At 50.5% G+C, this 19,462-nt stretch overlaps 4 protein-coding genes across 4 annotated transcripts; 2 read left to right on the forward strand and 2 right to left on the reverse strand.

The window, feature by feature from the left end:
* Positions 1-1,899: 1,899 nt before the first annotated feature.
* LOC141027225 (uncharacterized) lies at positions 1,900-5,327 on the forward strand. The gene is made up of 3 exons (XM_073504208.1): positions 1,900-2,968; positions 5,094-5,200; positions 5,253-5,327. Exons 1-3 carry the CDS (start codon positions 1,900-1,902, stop codon positions 5,325-5,327), a joined length of 1,251 nt encoding a protein of 416 aa, XP_073360309.1.
* Positions 5,328-9,045: 3,718 nt separating this feature from the next.
* LOC109752018 (casparian strip membrane protein 2) lies at positions 9,046-10,787 on the reverse strand. The gene has a single exon (XM_020310884.4). It carries the CDS (start codon positions 10,785-10,787, stop codon positions 10,122-10,124), a length of 666 nt encoding a protein of 221 aa, XP_020166473.1. The 3' UTR covers positions 9,046-10,121.
* LOC109752019 (serotonin N-acetyltransferase 2, chloroplastic) lies at positions 9,065-9,856 on the forward strand. Its single transcript, XM_020310885.4, has one exon. It carries the CDS (start codon positions 9,065-9,067, stop codon positions 9,662-9,664), a length of 600 nt encoding a protein of 199 aa, XP_020166474.1. The 3' UTR covers positions 9,665-9,856.
* Positions 10,788-11,820: 1,033 nt separating the features above from the next.
* Positions 11,821-14,026, reverse strand: LOC109752025 (vesicle-associated membrane protein 714). The gene is made up of 4 exons (XM_020310891.4): positions 13,576-14,026; positions 13,088-13,278; positions 12,826-12,989; positions 11,821-12,227 (listed from the first exon to the last, which is right to left on the reverse strand). Exons 1-4 carry the CDS (start codon positions 13,796-13,798, stop codon positions 12,137-12,139), a joined length of 669 nt encoding a protein of 222 aa, XP_020166480.1. The 5' UTR covers positions 13,799-14,026; the 3' UTR covers positions 11,821-12,136.
* Between the last annotated feature and the right edge of the window lie 5,436 nt (positions 14,027-19,462).

Raw genomic sequence — 19,462 nt, forward strand, 5'->3', positions numbered from 1 at the left:
CAAGTAGCATTCCACATCAAAAATTCTGTTTTTATCATTTACCTACTCGAGGACGAGCAGGAATTAAGCTTGGGGATGCTTGATACGTCTCCAACGTATCTATAATTCTTGATTGTTCCATGCTATATTTCTGTTTTAGACATTATTGGGCTTTATTATACACTTTTGTATTATTTTTGGGACTAACCTATTAACCGGAGGCCCAGCCCAGAATTGCTGTTTTTTGCCTATTTCAGAGTTCCGTAGAAAAAGAACATCAAACGGAGTCCAAACGGAATGGAACCTTCGGAAACGTGATTTTCGGAACGAACGTGATCCAGAGGACTTGGACCCTACATCAAGACATCAACCAGGAGGGCACGAGGTAGGGGGCACGCCTACCCCCCTAGGCGCGCCCTCCACCCTCTTGGGCCCCCTGTTGCTCCACCGACGTACTCCTTCCTCCTATATACACCTACGTACCCCCAAACTACCAGATACGGAGACAAAAACCTAATTCCACCACCGCAACCTTCTGTACCCGTGAGATCTCATCTTGGGGCCTGTTCTGGAGCTCCGTCGGAGGGGGCATCGATCACGGAGGGCTTCTACATCAACACTATAGCCTCTTCGATGATGTGTGAGTAGTTTACCTCAGACCTTCGGGTCCATAGTTATTAGCTAGATGGCTTCTTCTCTCTTTTTGGATCTCAATACAATGTTCTCCCCCTCTCTCGTGGAGATCTATTCGATGTAATCTTCTTTTGCGGTGTGTTTGTTGTGACCAATGAATTGTGGGTTTATGATCAAGTTTATCTATCAACAATATATGAATCTTCTGAATTCTTTTATGTATGATTGGTTATCTTTGCAAGTCTCTTCGAATTATCAGTTTGGTTTGGCCTACTAGATTGATCTTTCTTGCAATGGGAGAAGTGCTTAGCTTTGGGTTCAATCTTGCGGTGTCCTTTCCCAGTGACAGTAGGGGCAGCAAGGCACGTATTTTATTGTTGCCATCGAGGATAACAAGATGGGGTTTATATCATAATGCATGAGTTTATCCCTCTACATCATGTCATCTTGCTTAAAGCATTACTCTGTTCTTATGAACTTAATACTCTAGACGCATGCTGGATAGCGGTCGATGTGTGGAGTAATAGTAGTAGATGCAGGCAGGAGTCGGTCTACTTGTCTCGGACATGATGCCTATATACATGATCATACCTAGATATTCTCATAACTATGCTCAATTCTGTCAATTGCTCAACAGTAATTTGTTCACCCATCGTAATACTTATGCTCTTGAGAGAAGCCACTAGTGAAACCTATGGCCCCCGGGTCTATTTTCCATCATATTAATCTTCCAACACTTAGCTATTTTTATTGCCTTTTATTTTACTTTGCATCTTTATCATAAAAATACCAAAAATATTATCTTATCATATCTATCAGATCTCACTCTCTTAAGTGACCGTGTAGGGATTGACAACCCCTTATCGCGTTGGTTGCGAGGATTTATTTGTTTGTGTAGGTGCGAGGGACTCGTGCGTGGCCTCCTACTGGATTGATACATTGGTTCTCAAAAACTGAGGGAAATACTTACGCTACTTTGCTGCATCACCCTTTCCTCTTCAAGGGAAAACCAACGCAGTGCTCAAGAGGTAGCACAGACCGCATGCCAGCTCCACAACCTACGAGTTCCCAGGGTTCTCCTCACGCTCGACATCGCACGGGCCTTCGACACCGTTTCTTAGCCATTCCTCCTCGACGTGTTGCGTCACCTTGGCTTCGGCAAACGCTGGATTGAGTGGATCTCCATCATTCTATTCACCGCCAGCACCTGGGTCCTCATTAACGGACCCCCCCCCCCCCCCGCGCGCGCACGCCCAAGGGCTTCGCCAGGGCGACCCCGTCTCCCCCATGCTGTTCGCGATCGCCATCGACGCTCTGAACTCCCTGCTGCTCCATGCGCACCGCCATGGCCTGCTTCAGCGACTTACCACCCGACATGCCCCCTCGAGCATCTCCCTCTTTGCGGACGATGTCGTCATCTTCTGCCATCCCCCTCGCCAGGACCTGCAAGTCATCCGCGAGCTCCTTCATGTCTTTGGTGAGGTCTCTGGGCTCCGCACGGACTTCACCAAATGCTCGCCGACCCCCATCCGGTGCGAGGACCCGGACTTACTCACGATCAACACTGAGCTTGCTTGCGTCGTGGCGCCCTTCCCGATGACCTATCTTGGGATCCCCCTCTCGGTGAGGAAGCCATCCGCCTCTTCTCTGCAACCGATCGCCGACAAGCTCTCCAAGAAGCTAGCCTCTTGGCGTGCCATGCTTCTCTCCCGTGGCGAGAGGCTGGCTCTAGTCTGCCACGTGCTATCGGCGATGCCCTCCCACATCTTGGTGCTTCTTGCTCTCTGCCGCCCCCCCCCCCCCCCCGTGCTTAAGCAGATTAACCGGATCCTTCGCGAATTCCTCTGGTATGATCGCAAGGAGACGCAGAATGGCCACGGGCCTGTACACTGGCAGCGCGTCTGTCGACCCCTCGAGCTTGGTGGTTTGGGGATCCCTGACCTTCATCGTCAGGGTATTGCCATGCGTGCCCGCTGGCTTTGGTTGCAGCGCACCGACCCTTCCAAGCCTTGGGTGCACCTGCACCTCCCGAGTGACGCCGACACTACGGCTATATTCAGAACTTCTACCACCTGGACAGTGGGCGACGGCCGTTCATGCCTCTTCTGGACGGACTACTGGCTCCATGGGAAATCCATAGCCGACATTGCCCCTTCGCTGCTACCTCTCGTACCACGACGGCGACGCAAGTCCTGCACGGTCGCCGAAGGGCTGTCTGATCGACGCTGGATCGCTGATCTTCATGGCGCGCTGACTCCTCGAGCACTTGTCGAGTATGTGCACTTGTGGCAGCTGCTCCGACCCTTCACCCTCTCTACCACGCCCGACCACCTCTCTTGGCGCTGGACGGCCAACGGCAAGTACTCTGCAAGGTCGTGCTATCGGGCGCTTTTCGCTGGATCGACTGACGCCCCTTTCTGGCGCATTACCTGGAGATGTTGGGCCCCTCTCCACGTCAAGATCTTCACCTGGCTCTCTGACTTGGACCGCTGCTGGACCGCCGCGAGACTCGCCCGCCACGCCCCCCCCCCCCCCACACACACAACGACCGATGTGTCCTCTGCGATCAGTCTGAGGAGACGATGCAGCACATCCTCATCGGCTGCCCCTTCTCTAGGCAAGTCTGGCATGACATCCTTGCCTGGATTCGTGCCACCGTCTGCGCACAATCAGGCAACGAGGGATTCCTCCCATGGTGCACGTTGGCCATCTCCAGCTCCCCCGCCTGCCACCGTAAAGGACTCGCCACGCTGGCCGTCTTAACGGCTTGGTCTATCTGGCGCCACCGCAATGGTTGCATCTTCGATGGTGAGACCCCCTCCGTGCCAAGATTGATTGCGTTTATGCAAGATGAGGCCCGGTCGTGGGCTAGAGCGGGCGCCCACGGACTTAGGTCGTTACTTGAGTAGTCACCACACCTTGTACACGGGCTGAGCGACCCGTCACCAACGCTCTGCAGCTTACTTCTTGCCTCCTATGCACAAGATAGTAAGTTTGTCATGCTCGTGGGCTAGAGCGGGCGCCCACGGACTTAGATCGTTACTTGAGTAGTCACCACACCTTGTACACGGGCTGAGCGACCCGTCACCAACGCTCTACAGCTTACTTCTTGCCTCCTGTGCACAAGATAGTAAGTTTGCCATGCTCGTGTGCTAGAGCGGGCGCCCACGGACTTAGATCATTACTTGAGTAGTCACCACACCTTGTACACGGGCTGAGCGACCCGTCACCAACGCTTTGCAGCTTACTTCTTGCCTCCTGTGCACAAGATAGTAAGCTTGCCATCCCCCCCCCCCCCCCCCACAGGATGTATCCTGTGCAACGAGATAACTCATGCACCAGATGCACCAGCTACACATGAGCCCTCAGATCGTAATGGAAGGGACAGGATATATCTAAGATGTTGGCTGCTGGTACGTTTTGCAAAGGAGACCTTGAAGCGTAGCTAAATCGACGAAACGACATCTGAAACCCTGTTCATGTCTTCCTCTTCCTGTACCACTGAACCAGGCCCTGAGACTGGTGTACAGTTAACAAATAAAAACATTTTCTTCTACTGCTAACATGATAATCTTGCCCAGGCATCTTGAGATGTTGTTACCTGGAACCTAAGATCAGTATGCATTTCATCTTTCCCTTGCTGTTAGTTATGGACCTTTTCCTAGGACATCCACATCTCACTCAGAAAATAAAATGAGATTGTTGCAGGATGTACTCCAATGGAAATGTAAAATCCGGAAATACTGTACAACCTTATTTGGAAAAATGCAATGCAGCGTAAACTGAATTTAGGCCTTCAAAGTGCAACAAAAATTCTCACAAACTGAATTGCAGTGTTAAATGATTTTGGCAAAAGATGCATGTGATCTATTCTTCAATCAGTTGTCATGCTTGAAGGTTTATAACTGAATTATGTGATCGCGGTGGACACAATATTTTTGAGCTATTTCCATGTAAAACGTCAGGATATTTACATGTGGGAACATCGCAAGAATTTGATACAAAAACTAACATAAACTTTACAAAAGTTGTCCATCTGAACTTCAAAAGCCACGTACTACATCTACATGATTTATTTCTTCCTAATCTAAGCGCTTGTGACCCCAGCCATGAACGTCTTCACCCGCCGATGCACAAGAAAACATGGGTTAATCCTCAATTGCATCAAACCTGCACAAAAATGAAGTCAGGAACAATAACTGGTTGTAAGTACAGGTTCTAATAGTGAGAATTCTGGCAAGATAAATCTGGAACATGAAAATTAGTGACGGTTTCCTCACTTGGGCATCAAAAAGGGCATTCAAAATCAACGAAGTGAGTGACAAGAGTTGAGTAGCAAATAATATACTGTAGACTTGTACCATAAATCCCAGGTATTAACTTGTTCATATGCAAGTACTGATAGTCATATGGAAACTTTCTTTTTACTAGGAAAACATGGAAAATGTTTATAATCATACTGCTCGTTTGTCTGTTTCCAGTCTTGCTGCACCAGCTGAGGATAAACTTTTACCCTTACGATTTACCTATTCTGCTCATGCTTCACTTGCAATACAAGTACCGTATTATTAGAGTATACCTCTGGAAGGTATGGTCCTGAATATATGTTGACTCAACGAGAATTATCGTATTGTTGGCAGGGTGTGCTGTTTCTTTTATCTAATGAAGCAATTGATCCATCTGCGACAAACACACCGGTGTCAATGTTAGTGTAGAGTTGCAGGCGTCGATGATAGGAACAATCTATGATTAAACTAGATTTTAGTGTTGAGTATATTGATTATTAGGAAAGACGAGATAGACTAGAATTTGTTCTGCCTTGTCTTGTACTCCAAATAGATCATTGTACTCCTATATATATATGTCCACGATGCTTAAGCAATACAACAACTATTCCATCAATCCTCTCTCTCCCTTCTAACATGGTATCAGTTTCCGGGTTCTAAACCCTAGCTGCTTCCGCACCAGCGCGCCGCCCCGGAACGGTTGGCCTCCATGACCGCCGCCGGGGGCCGCGCCGCCCGTACCTAGGGTTCGTCCGTCGGTCATGTTGAACGGCTGCCCTAGAGAGTCTTTTTCCCGATCCTTTGATTCGGCTTTTTTTCTCTCTCGTCGGTCGTTTTGATTGGTAGTTTTTTTTGGTTTTCCAATCTCATATCGGCTTGCGTCACCCGCCACCGTTCGTCATCTGCAGCGCGCGTCAACTTCGACATCGGATCAATCGGTTGCTGCACGGCACCCCGCTTTAGCGGCGTCATCTGTTGACGCGGCGGCTCCTCACGCGTCCTGCGCTGCTGCCGGTCACGCGCATGCGCTAGTGTGGCTGCCGCTAAGACTAGCCACAATGGGTAGTAACATAGGGTAGTAACATGGGCATGTTACTACTCTATGTTACTACCTCTATAGTGAGGAGTAACATATGTGTGGTAACATGCAACACTTCATTTATTAGGCTATAGACTCATCTTGCCTTGATATGTGTGATGTTACTCATACTAGTAGTAACTAACTATGTTACCACATCTCTCTTTATTTATTTATTACTTGTCACATCATCTATTTTAGTAGATATATGTGATGTTACTATTTATGTTAGTCCGCCGTCCGCATCCAGGAGCCATGGCTTCACATGCATGCATATGAAGACACGTGCACGGGTGCACGTTCTGACCGTCCGCATCCAGAAGCCATGGCTTCACATGCATGCACATGAAGACACGTGCACGGGTGCACGTTCTGGACAAGGACGTGTTACACGGGCTGGAGTGCATAACCGCTCGTCCGCGTCTTCTCAATTTTGCTAATCGCGCGTCTCGGCGGATCACCCAATGCATGTCTCCGTAAGATTAAGTGAAGATCAACTTCAAGTTTACGCGTCTCTTCACCGATCGAGCAACGGGTTGCAGTTGCATCGTCCCTTAAACCGCAGCGTCTCCGCCCCGTGGTTTCCCGTGGCTGCACCGATCTGCGCCGCCGCTGCGTTGCCCCTTCGGGCTGTAGTGCCGCGGCACATGATCCCCACCGTCACCTTGAAGCCGTCCCGTGGTTGCACCACCTGGCGCTGCCGTTGCGTCGCCCCTTCGGGCCGTAGTGCCGCGGCCCGCGGTCAACCGCCGCACCGAGGCCGTCCCTGAGGCTGCACCGACCCTCGCGCTGCCGCTGCGTCGCCCCGTCGGGCCGTAGCGAGCGTGGCACGCGATCCCTGCAACCGCCCTGAGGTCTTCTCCGCCGTCGCCCCGACCTGCCCATCGCCGTTGCGTCGCCCCTTCGGGCCGTAACGCTGCGGCCCGCGGTCCACCGCCATCCACGCGCGTTGACTTCCACGTGATATGTGTCGCGCCGCCTCCCTTGGCGCGAGAACGTCACCGTCCGCGCCGGTCTTCGTCACGCTGTCGGGTTCATTATCGCCTACTTCGAGCACCGCCGCCGCGCTCCTTCTCTAGCCGCCGCCGCCTCCTTAGGCCGCCCCCGCCGCTGCTCTTCTTCCGCGGCTCCACGGCGACTACCTCGACACCGGCGACCCCCGACTCGACACCGACCACAGCGTTCTTCGCACGGCTACCTCGACTACGGCTTCACCACCTACGCTCTCGGCTACCTCGACAAACGGCACAAAGGGCTACCGCCTTGCTTGAGCAACCCCGTCGGGTTTCACTCCCGCCACGACTTCCGCGATGCATCGACCGTTATGCCTGTGGGGGGATGTCCGTCGGCTTGCCTTCGGATTCTTCTCCACTCTTACCGTCTGCGTCGCTACCGTTGTGACTGCGGGGGATGTTGAGTATATTGATTATTAGGAAAGACGAGATAGACTAGGATTTGTTCTGGCTTGTCTTGTACTCCAAGTAGATCATTGTACTTCTATATATATATATGCCCACGAGGCTCAAGCAATACAACAACTATTCCATCAATCATCTCTCTCCCTTCTAACATTTAGCAACTGATGGCCCTAAACTGAGTAAACGCTGAACACCGACATTGAAAAAAATAAGCAGGCTGGCAGTACCTGTATTCTGCCTGCTAGCACTAAGCTTGAGTTATGCAAGCACTAAGCTCGAGGAGACGGATGCTGTAGCACTGGTTTCTTCATATAAAAGTATTAACCATCACGTGGAAACATTTATAAACATGAGTATGCAAGTCGATCTGGACGAAAGGAACGCAAGGGTTTTTCGACGCAACTTTGCTCCTCCAACCATCCTTCTTTGCACCATCCAAAAAGCGGCGATTCTTTGGGCGACCGCGGGGGCGAAACATTTGGGCCACATTCTACCGGGAGGGTAGTGCGGATGTGATATGCACCCCATGCTTGGGGCTTTTATTTTCTTGTCCTCTGTAACTTTGAAAGACCTTTTCCCTCTCCTAATTAATGAAAAGGGGCAAATCTTTTGCCCCACGTTTCAAAAAAAAATTATAAACATGAGCCAAGGCCTGCTGGAGCACTGATATCTTCATATAAAAGTACTAACTGTCTATTTTCCAGTCTTATAGTTGCAACTGAGGATAATTTTTGTATCCCTTATACTGCAGATTACAGGGACCTCATAATTTATGAGATTTTGCAAACGGATTATAAGGAATGCCAACATTCTGCGACTGATGGGTTACTACATTGTATATACGAACTGAAAACACCAGTTTCAGGGAAATGATGAACTATATAATAAAATCACGAAGATGAACTTGCAATGCATTCAATAAGTTAAGTTGGACAATGCAAAGTGCACTTTCTACTTAATAATTTTTACTAATAAAGGATCAAAACAGGGAGTCAAACCTTGTGCTTGACATACAGATTGTACAAATATATTTCCCCTCATCTATTTTTCCAGTCGCCTATAATTACTGGTAAAATTATCCATTTGAACTGCATGTCGCACATTGATTCGGTGCTCATACTATTCAACTTACCAAATGCCACTGCATTGAATCGGCGAACCGAAGTATTGGGAACGTGGATAGAAGAACCAAAATTAGTGATTATACCGTGGATCCTTTATCAGTAAAAAGAGGATGGTTGGCTCCTAATCAGCCGGGGAAGGGGGGAGGGCGCATCTGGTGTAAGGAGGGACCAGCACAGAGAGCGAGCTCGCCTAGATTTTGCTTAGCCCTAGCTCCAGGCTTGGTACAGAACACAGGAAGGGGAGAAAGACGATCTGTATGCGTGGAGGTCAATTCGCTGGATTTAGCTATACTGCGAAGACTGTTCTGCAATGCTTGATACACACTCCCAACATATCAATGAAAAGATACGCATCCTACCGTATTCGCGAAAAGAAAAGTAAGCTGAAACTAGTTGCGTAAAGTATCAGTATTTTTAATATTTGCAGATAACCCCGACAACCTGTGTAACAGAATTAGTGGCGGGAAGAAAGCTAAGCTAACAGACGGGGAAGGATAAGCAAGCAGTCCATGGCCACAGGAGTCCGAAGCCATCAGCACATCAGCCATGCAACAACCGCAGCTGCAGCCCCGCGTCCGCGCGCGCGCTTTCCTCCACGCCGCCGTTAAGCTCAGCCCGAGGAGGAACCCGTTCCTCCTGCGCCGTCCCGCCGCGTCCGCCGGCGGCGCCGTCGCGGGCGTCCAGCTGACGGTGTCGGACTCGGAGCTGTCGTCCCGGGGCTTCGCGGTGCGGCGCACCGCGGAGGGCCTGGACGTGGCGGCGCTGAACGAGGTGTTCGCGCGCGTGGGGTTCCCTCGGCGGCAGGAGGAGCGTCTCCGGCGCGCGCTGGAGCACAGCGAGGTGGCATGGCTGGCGTCGGAGGCGACGGGGCGCCCCGTGGCGTTCGCGCGCGCGGCCGGGGACGGGGTGTTCAACGCGGTTGTGTGGGACGTGGTGGTGGAGCCGTCGTGCCAGGGCCTCGGGCTCGGCCGCGCCGTCATGGAGCGCCTCGTGGCGGAGCTCCGGCGCAAGGGCGTCGGCAACATCGTGCTCTACGCCGAGCCCAGGGTGGTCGGGTTCTACCGCCCGCTGGGATTCGCCATGGACCCCGACGGCATCCGAGGCATGGCATACTACCGCAGCAAGCAAAACCAGAAGCAACAGTGATATATACTGCCATCATCATTCATCCATGCATCTCTGCTTTGCATTTCTTTCTTTCTTTATTTTTCGTTTGTTCTGCCAGCTGATGGGATGGAGACAGATCGGAAATGTTGAAATTGATCGATACACTTAACACTGCTGCATTGCAGAGTACATGAGTATATATGAGATGGATGATGGAACTGACCATCTGAATTTCTCTCTTGTTTGCTTGCTTCGCGCTGGAAATCGAAAATGTTCAAATTGATTAATCAATACACTTACATAGTTACATTCCACAGTGATCGACGAACAATTGATTGACGAACACCTTACACCAGAGAGCAGGAGTATATGAGATGAGATGGCGCAGAAAGCACAATCGATGATCAAATCGCAGTAAAGTAAAGAAAGCACAATCAAGACCAGAATGGATTCAAAAGCATGGAGCGACCTCGGTCGGCGATGGCACGTAGGTAGCCTAGCGTTGTCTGCGGATCGCGCAGGCGGAGAGGAGGACGAGGACGATGAAGACGAGGACGGCGAGGAAGGAGGCGACGACGGCGCCGCTGGTGCGCTGGCAGAAGCCGTGGAACTGCATGCAGATGGGCGCCCAGTTGGCGCGCCGGCTCCCCTCGTGCGCCACGTACACGATGGCCGCCGCCGCAGACGCAGCGGCCGTCACCAGCACCACCATGACCGTGTCGCAGACGAGCAGCAGCAGCCTGATGCCGGTCGCCTTGGGCCGGATGATGCCGACGATGGAGAAGGGGAGCGACAGCACCAGGTACCCCGCGGCGACGGCGTTGGCGACCATGAAGAAGGTGAAGGCCGGGAAGTCGTCGAACCTGGCACGGAACTGGAAGAACTCGGTGAAGACGGAGAGCGTCTCGTCGGAGGTGCCCGTGGAGATGGCGGCCGCGAGCGTGGGCCCGAAGGCCGCCACCCTGAGCAGCAGGTCCACGAAGGCCATGCAGCGACGGAAGCCCTCGGCGCCGCTGCGCAGGATGAACGGCACGCCGCCGCCGGACTTGCGCTGCTGCTGCACCGGCGCGGGTGCGGCTGCTGGCGGTGGCGCGGCCGTAGCCGGGGCCTTGCCGGTGGTGTCGTCCATGTGGATGACGGTGGCCTCGTTGGTGCTGCTCATGTTGGCTGGGATGGCTGGCTGCTCTGCTCAGCTGCTAGGTGCTTCCTGCTTGTCTGGGAGATTGAGAAGAAGATGAAGATTGCTTGCTGCGTAGAGACCATGCCGCAATGCAGCATATATGCACACATGGAGCATGCAGATCAGGTGCAGAGGTAATGGAATAGTTGGAGGAATGATTGATTCAAGAGCTTGATGGTGAAGAAGTTGAGAGGGATGTAGTTAGTGTGTTTGGGTTTGCAGGAGTGGTTGCTTAGTTCGCTGGAATTTGCTTTTCTAACTGCTCTGCATTTCACCGATGCCGGAATAGGAGTACAGGACATGACCGGGAGCAGTTCAACTTAAAAAACGAAGCGTACAGATACCCTCACATATTTGAGCAAAAAAAATAAAGAGGCAAAAGTTCAAACAAGGTGGCTGGCATGGCAATGATGTACTCCCTCCTTCAGCATATAAAACTTATATCAAGTCAAATTATAAAGTTTGACTAACTTTATAAAAATATATAAACATTCACAAAACAAAATCAATAACTTTAGATGCATCATGAAATTAAATTTCATACTATAAAACTTTAGTATTGTAAAATGTTGATATTTTTTAATATAAATTTGTCAAAGTTTGCATAGTTTAACTTCAAACAAATCTTATGCGGAGTAAAAATAAAGGGAGGGAGTACTACAGCTGAGTAAACTCAAAAACCCAACCATAATATTGCACAGAAGTGCTTATTTTCTCGGGACGACGCAAGAGCCTTGCGCTTCAGTTCAGTCAAAAGAAAAACAAGTTCGAAGCCTGGGAGATGGCCTAGTAGGAGCCCAGATGCCGGACCCTGGCTTCCGCTCTAATCCTGGCGAGCAGGGAAGGGAAGGCCTGGCATGCTCTAAGGTACTCTCGTTGCGCTGCTTCCACACCATCCAAGATGTAAGCAGAGCACAAAAGCATTCAGATCTACAGACGTTACTGCTTCCAAAACATCCATCGCAATATAGCTGACAATTTGCTCAACGCCCAAGCAGAGTAAGCAAAAAGAAGATAAAAAGGAAACATGCCCTGTTCAGTGTTCACATCTTTTCCAGAAAGGGAGGTACTATACATCAGTAATAATTTCGACGAACCAGTGCACCGAGCAACTCTAACTAGTGCCACAACATACCCAAAGGAAGCACAAACGACATTTCATACTGTACACACGGACCCGGTTTTTGTACAAACATTTCATATCGACTTGTATGAGCAAAAACAATCTACCGAGAACTCAACTGCGAATCTGTTGACCAAAACATAAGGTTTTAGCTCTGGAAGCTGAGCCGAACTTGGAACATCATGTATGGAGGTGTAGAGCTAGTGTTCTATGATCTGCACGATGGAAGGGATAGGCCTCCGCAGAAAGCAGCAATGATCAGGTAAAGTAGCAGCACAATGACCCCCGTCAACACCGCTCTGCAACAAACACAGAACAAGAAACATCTCAGGAGCTGCCAAACACGTAGAAGTGCATAAAAATGAAACTATGGTGTTATAGACAGCTATTGGTTTTGCTTGGCTGCACTTGCCAATACAGAGCTCTAGAATTTAGTTGAACAGGGGTTTCCTACTCGGAACAGGGGTTTCAGTGATTTCAGTCATGACACACCACACTAACTTAATCAATTAAACAATAGATTTAGGGGATGTTTGGATGAGGGGTATTTCTTTACAGAGCTCTAGAATTTAGTTGAAATTACGAAAGCTCCTCTAAAATTACTCCTTACCCGAACAGTGTAATTCACTCTTATATGTATCATTTCCCCATATATTCTTTAAGCGAAACACATAATTTCTCCATCTTGTGTTTCTCATGAAACTAACAGTTGCTTTTGTTCGGAAATGACAGTTTCCAGCCAGACTGAATCTGGAGACATGGAAAACTCTAACAGGCTGGAATCTGGTTTTGTAGATACCAGATCTGGAGGTGCTTTCTGGTATAAATAGGGATTTGCACACTATAAAAACCATTGTAGAAAGTAAATTATGGAAGATAGAGATGTGTAGAACTTACAGAAGCTTGACATTCTTCATCCAGAGAGCTCTCCGAAGCCTCTTGGATTGCTTGCGGAAGTGAAAACCGCTGTCCTGCATTGTGGAGGTCTTGTCTACAAGAAGCGAGATGCGGTCGCCTCTGTCCAGAATCTTCTCTATGTTGTCAACCATGACGGTGTGTATCTGCAGGTTTTTGCAAGCATAAGCACTGTAAGCCCAGCACTGCTAACTAAGGACATACAACAGAAATGTCCCAAATGCAAGCATCTCGTGGTACTTGCCTCACTGACTTCACCCCGGAGGCGGTTGAGCGTGTCGGCACTGGGGTTACTGGAGAAGAACTCCATTTGCTGGTGCAACACCCTGGCGAACTCGTCGTTCATGGCATAGGCCAGCGCAGAATGGGCGACCCTGCCATAGTTCTTCATGAACCTCATCTGGATGTCCTCGAGATAAATGAAGGGAACTCTCCCTGCATCATGAACAGACGGCATGGCAAAGTGTTAGCAACAAGCAGAATGATTGCACATAGACTACTAGATGCTGGCAAGGCATGATGATGATCTATAATTGGTCTGCTTCAGTACACAAAACTGAAAGAACTGTCCATGATGAACCGAAAAACGCAATTCTATCCCAACATCTCAGATCACGTCATGTTTGCCGCACATCCCGCTGAGAGGAGAAGCCGAATCTAACAAGAGCTTCCTGAATTCAGCATAACTGACTAACTAGAGGCTGAGTGAGGGAGGGGGTTAGCAGTACTGACGTCCGAAGGTGTCGTTGGCCATGCAGAGGAAGGTGAGGCCGTCGGCGGGGGAGCGGAGGACGTGGAAGATGTAGCGGTCCTGCGCGAAGCAGAGGCGCGCCTCGGCCTCGGAGGGGAGCTTCTCGAGGATGCGGCGGGCGACGGCGCCGGCGTTGCCCGAGACGGCGGCGAACTCGGCCAGCACGACCGTGCCCCGCGCCACGAGCGCGTACACGATCGCCATCCTCCTCCTCCTCCTCCTCCTCCTCGGTCCCGAGGGGCGGGGGTGGGGGTGGGAATCGAAATTGGAACTGGGGTCGGGAAGCGGAGGCGGCCTGAGCTGATCTGATCTGGCCTTGGGTCCAGGAAGACGGAGGGAGGGAGGCAGGCGTGTAGTATAACTGATTGGGAATTTGGGAGGAGAGGTGCGATGGATGTGGGGGTTTCGAGCGGCGCCGTGCCGTACTGCCGTCGACTACCGTTTTCTATTCTAAGTTCACGGTTTTCTCCGCCCAATTTTCTTTCTTTTTCCTCCCTTGCTCTCACAACTTGCTTTGTATACTTTCATGCCGATGCCGTGCTGTCTGTTTGCTTGTTAGAGCATCTCGACCCACAAATTTTCTCCCCATCCCTCCGTAAACAGAAGACCAGTCCACGGACGGACACGAATACGAAAAGACGACATCAACGTCATTAGCATACATCCGGTTTTTTGCATATATTTTTAAAGTCCGCACAATTAAATAGTCGCATGCAAAGGGTACAGACGTTCAAATAGCCGCATGCAGCACTTGTTTAAATTTTAAAAAGTTCAGAAAATGCAACCCAACATTGTTGTCTCCTTTAACCGCCCACTGATCATACTCAATCAGATCTTCTTTCAGCTGCTCGTGAGTTGGTCGATGCCAAATTTGTTGATGCATTTGAATAAACTCAAATGTAACCGGATTCTGGTCCGGAAGTTGGATAGGATCACCCATGTTCTCAAATTCCAGAGCTGCGGCAGTATCGTCGCCCTCATCCTCGACGATCATGTTGTGCATAATCACACAATATGTCATCACCTCCCACAAGGTTTCCGGATCCCATTGTTTAGCAGGTTCACGAACAACTGCAAAACGGGCCTGCAGAACTCCAAATGCCCTCTGGACATCCTTTCTAGTTGCTTCTTGTCTTTGGGCAAAGTGAGCCTTTTTCTGGCCAATTGAGTTTGAGATGGTGCTGACAAAGGTAGCTCATGGAGGATAGATACCGTGAACCAGATAGTAGCCCATGTTGTACTCGTGTCCATTGACAATATAGTGGCAATGAGGAACTTTTCCTCCAGTCAGCCTCACAAACAACGACGATCGTTGCAGCACATTGATGTCATTGTGAGACCTGGACATGCCAAAGAAAGCGTGCCAAATCCAAAGATCCTGTGATGCAACTGCTTCAAGAATGATGGTGGGCTTCTTAACATGACTCTGATATTGCCCTTGCAAAGCTTTCGAACAACTCTTCATTTCCAATGCATGCAGTCAAGAGATCCAAGCAAACCTGGCCATCATCTTGCTTCTGAGATTGCCAAGAGCCTCTTGGTGTCTCTCAGGTACTGAGGTCTGAACACCTCAACCACGACAGTTGCAAACCTGACCATGGCATCTCTGCATGTGCTCTCATACATCGGTAGGTACTCGTCCCACGAATCAGCAGTCGTGCCATATGCAAACATTTGGAGTGCGGCCGTGCGCTTCTGGTAACCAGAAGCCAATCGTTCCCACAGCGTCCTTCTTCAGAATGAAGTAGTCAATGTAGGACCGGACGCCATGGTACAAACGATCGAAGACAGTCTTGCGCATCCGGAAACGCCTGCGAAAAAAGGTCAGCGAGTAGTGCATCGGGGGCAAAGTAGCCGGCCATGTCAAATGGCCGCAGGCCCTGTTGCGGTTGAGCACTCGATGACCCTTGGTCAAGCCCTTGAAATTAAAAACATGGTCCTGTTGGAGAACGTAGCGGAAATTCAAAATTTTCTACGCATCACCAAGATCCATCTATGGAGTATACTAGCAACGAGGGGAAAGGAGTGCATCTACATACCCTTGTAGATCGCGAGCGGAAGCGTTCCAATGAACGGGGTTGATGGAGTCGTACTCGTCGTGATCCAAATCACCGATGACCGAGTGCCGAACGGACGGCACCTCCGCGTTCAACACACGTACGGAGCAGCGACGTCTCCTCCTTGATCCAGCAAGGGGGAAGGAGAGGTTGATGGAGATCCAGCAGCACGGCGGCGTGGTGGTGGAAGTAGCGGGATCTCGGCAGGGCTTCGCCAAGCTTCTGCGAGAGGGAGAGGTGTTGCAGGGAGAGAGGGAGGCGCCAGGGGCTGTAGTGCTGCTGCCCTCCCTCCCCCCACTATATATAGGGACCCCTGGGGGGCGCCGGCCCTGGGAGATCAGATCTCCAAGGGGGCGGCGGCCAAGGGGAAAGGGGGGGTGGCTTTCCCCACCCCCCCAAGCCAAGTGGGGCGCCCCCCACCCCCAGGGTTTCCAACCCTAGGCGCAGGGGGAGGCCCAAGGGGGGCGCCCCAGCCCACTAAGGGCTGGTTCCCTTCCCACTTCAGCCCATGGGGCCCTCCGGGATAGGTGGCCCCACCCAGTGGACCCCCGGGACCCTTCCGGTGGTCCCGGTACAATACCGATAACCCCCGAAACTTTCTGGTGGCCGAAACTGGACTTCCCATATATAATTCTTCACCTCCAGACCATTCCGGAACTCCTCGTGACGTCCGGGATCTCATCCGGGACTCCGAACAACTTTCGGGTTTCCGCATACTAATATCTCTACAACCCTAGCGTCACCGAACCTTAAGTGTGTAGACCCTACGGGTTCGGGAGACATGCAGACATGACCGAGACACCTCTCCGGTCAATAACCAACAGCGGGATCTGGATACCCATGTTGGCTCCCACATGTTCCACGATGATCTCATCGGATGAACCACGATGTCGAGGATTCAATCAATCCCGTATACAATTCCCTTTGTCAATCGGTATGTTACTTGCCCGAGATTCGATCGTCGGTATCCCGATACCTTGTTCAATCTCGTTACCGGCAAGTCTCTTTACTCGTTCCGTAACTCACATCATCCCGTGATCAACTCCTTGGTCACATTGTGCACATTATGATGATGTCCTACCGAGTGGGCCCAGAGATACCTCTCCGTTTACACGGAGTGACAAATCCCAGTCTCGATTCGTGCCAACCCAACAGACACTTTCGGAGATACCTGTAGTGCACCTTTATAGCCACCCAGTTACGTTGTGACGTTTGGTACACCCAAAGCATTCCTACGGTATCCGGGAGTTGCACAATCTCATGGTCTAAGGAAATGATACTTGACATTAGAAAAGCTCTGAGCAAATGAACTACACGATCTTGTGCTAGGCTTAGGATTGGGTCTTGTCCATCACATCATTCTCCTAATGATGTGATCCCGTTATCAACGACATCCAATGTCCATGGTCAGGAAACCGTAACCATCTATTGATCAACGAGCTAGTCAACTAGAGGCTTACTAGGGACATGGTGTTGTCTATGTATCCACACATGTATCTGAGTTTCCTATCAATACAATTCTAGCATGGATAATAAACGATTATCATGAACAAGGAAATATAATAATAACCAATTTATTATTGCCTCTAGGGCATATTTCCAACAGTCTCCCACTTGCACTAGAGTCAATAATCTAGTTCACATCACCATGTGATTAACACTCACAGGTCACATCACCATGTGACCAACATCTAAAGAGTTTACTAGAGTCAACAATCTAGTTCACATCACTATGTGATTAACACTCAATGAGTTCTGGTTTGATCATGTTATGCTTGTGAGAGACGTTATTGTTGGGAATCGTAGCATAATTTTAAAATTTTCCTACGTTCACCAAGATGCATCTATGGAGTATACTAGCAACGAGGGGAAGGGAGTGCATCTACATACCCTTGTAGATCGCGAGCGGAAGCGTTCCAATGAACGTGGATGACGGAGTCGTACTCGCCGTGATCCAAATCACCGATGACCGAGTGCCGAACGGACGGCACCTCCGCGTTCAACACACGTACGGTGCAGCGACGTCTCCTCCTTCTTGATCCAGCAAGGGGGAAGGAGAGGTTGATGGAGATCCAACAGCACGACAGTGTGGTGGTGGATGTAGCGGGTCTCGGCAGGGCTTTGCCAAGCTTCTGCGAGAGAGAGAGAGAGGTGTTGCAGGGGAGGAGGGAGGCGCCCAAGGCTGTGTGTTGCTGCCCTCCCTCCCCCCCACTATTTATAGGACCCCTGGGGGGGCGCCAGCCCTTGGGAGATCAGATCTCCAAGGGGCGGCGGCGGCCAAAGGGGGGGGAAGGGGTGCCTTGCCCCCCAAGGCAAGGGGGAAGCTCCCCCCCCTAGGGTTCCCAACCCTAGGCGCATGGGGGGAGGCCCAAGGGGGGCGCCCCAGCCCACTAAGGGCTGGTTCCCTTCCACTTTCAGCCCACGGGGCCCTCCGGGATAGGTGGCCCCACCCGGTGGACCCCCGGGACCCTTCCGGTGGTCCCGGTACAATACCGGTAACCCCCGAAACTTTCCCGGTGGCCGAAACTGGACTTCCTATATATAATTCTTCACCTCCGGACCATTCCGGAACCTCTCGTGACGTCCGGGATCTCATCCAGGACTCCGAACAACTTTCGTGTTTCCGCATACATATATCTCTACAACCCTAGCGTCACCGGACCTTAAGTGTGTAGACCCTACGGGTTCGGGAGACATGCAGACATGACCGAGACGCCTCTCCGGTCAATAACCAACAGCGGGATCTGGATACCCATGTTGGCTCCCACATGTTCCACGATGATCTCATCGGATGAACCACGGTGTCGAGGATTCAATCAATCCGGTATACAATTCCCTTTGTCAATCGGTATGTTACTTGCCCGAGATTCGATCGTCGGTATCCCAATACCTTGTTCAATCTCGTTACCGGCAAGTCTCTTTACTCGTACCGCAATGCATGATCCCGTGACTAACGCCTTAGTCACATAGAGCTCATTATGATGATGCATTACCGAGTGGGCCCAGAGATACCTCTCCGTCACACGGAGTGACAAATCCCAGTCTTGATCCGTGCCAACCCAACAGACACTTTCGGAGATACCCGTAGTGCACCTTTATAGTCACCCAGTTACGTTGTGACGTTTGGCACACCCAAAGCACTCCTACGGTATCCGGGAGTTGCACGATCTCATGGTCTAAGGAAAAGATACTTGACATTGGAAAAGCTCTAGCAAACGAAACTACACGATCTTTTATGCTATGCTTAGGATTGGGTCCTGTCCATCACATCATTCTCCCAATGATGTGATCCCGTTATCAATGACATCCAATGTCCATAGTCAGGAAACCATGACTATCTGTTGATCAACGAGCTAGTCAACTAGAGGCTTACTAGGGACACGTTGTGGTCTATGTATTCACACATGTATTACGATTTCCGGACAATACAATTATAGCATGAATAATAGACAATTATCAGGAACAAAGAAATATAATAATAACCATTTATTATTTCCTCTAGGGCATATTTCCAACAGTCTCCCACTTGCACTAGAAGCAATAATCTAGTTACATTGTGATGAATCGAACACCTATTGCGTCCTGGTGTTGATCATGTTTTGCCCTAGGGAGAGGTTTAGTCAACGGATCTGCTACATTCAGGTCCGTATGTACTTTACAAATATCTATGTCTCCATTTTGAACACTTTCACGAATGGAGTTGAAGCGACGCTTGATATGCCTGGTCTTCCTGTGAAACCTGGGCTCCTTCGCAAGGGCAATAGCTCCAGTGTTGTCACAGAAGAGAGTCATCGGGCCCGACGCATTGGGA

This window comes from Aegilops tauschii, chromosome 7 (genome assembly GCF_002575655.3).
Source record: "Aegilops tauschii subsp. strangulata cultivar AL8/78 chromosome 7, Aet v6.0, whole genome shotgun sequence".
Classification (NCBI taxonomy): domain Eukaryota; kingdom Viridiplantae; phylum Streptophyta; class Magnoliopsida; order Poales; family Poaceae; genus Aegilops; species Aegilops tauschii.

What these genes read in the sequence shown, in the direction of transcription:
- LOC141027225 (XM_073504208.1), top strand. Translation starts at nt 1,900, where the DNA reads ATGCTGTTCGCGATCGCCATCGACGCTCTGAACTCCCTGCTGCTCCAT. An exon ending in TTGGCGCTGGACGGCCAACG is followed by an intron (nt 2,969 to 5,093) that starts GCAAGTACTCTG and finishes GTCTGTTTCCAG; the next exon opens with TCTTGCTGCACCAGCTGAGG. An exon ending in TTAGAGTATACCTCTGGAAG is followed by an intron (nt 5,201 to 5,252) that starts GTATGGTCCTGA and finishes TATTGTTGGCAG; the next exon opens with GGTGTGCTGTTTCTTTTATC.
- LOC109752019 (XM_020310885.4), top strand. Translation starts at nt 9,065, where the DNA reads ATGCAACAACCGCAGCTGCAGCCCCGCGTCCGCGCGCGCGCTTTCCTC.
- LOC109752018 (XM_020310884.4), bottom strand. Translation starts at nt 10,787, where the DNA reads ATGAGCAGCACCAACGAGGCCACCGTCATCCACATGGACGACACCACC.
- LOC109752025 (XM_020310891.4), bottom strand. Translation starts at nt 13,798, where the DNA reads ATGGCGATCGTGTACGCGCTCGTGGCGCGGGGCACGGTCGTGCTGGCC. An exon ending in GGCCAACGACACCTTCGGAC is followed by an intron (nt 13,279 to 13,575) that starts GTCAGTACTGCT and finishes TTCATGATGCAG; the next exon opens with GGAGAGTTCCCTTCATTTAT. An exon ending in ATGAAGAATGTCAAGCTTCT is followed by an intron (nt 12,228 to 12,825) that starts GTAAGTTCTACA and finishes TGTTTGTTGCAG; the next exon opens with AGCGGTGTTGACGGGGGTCA.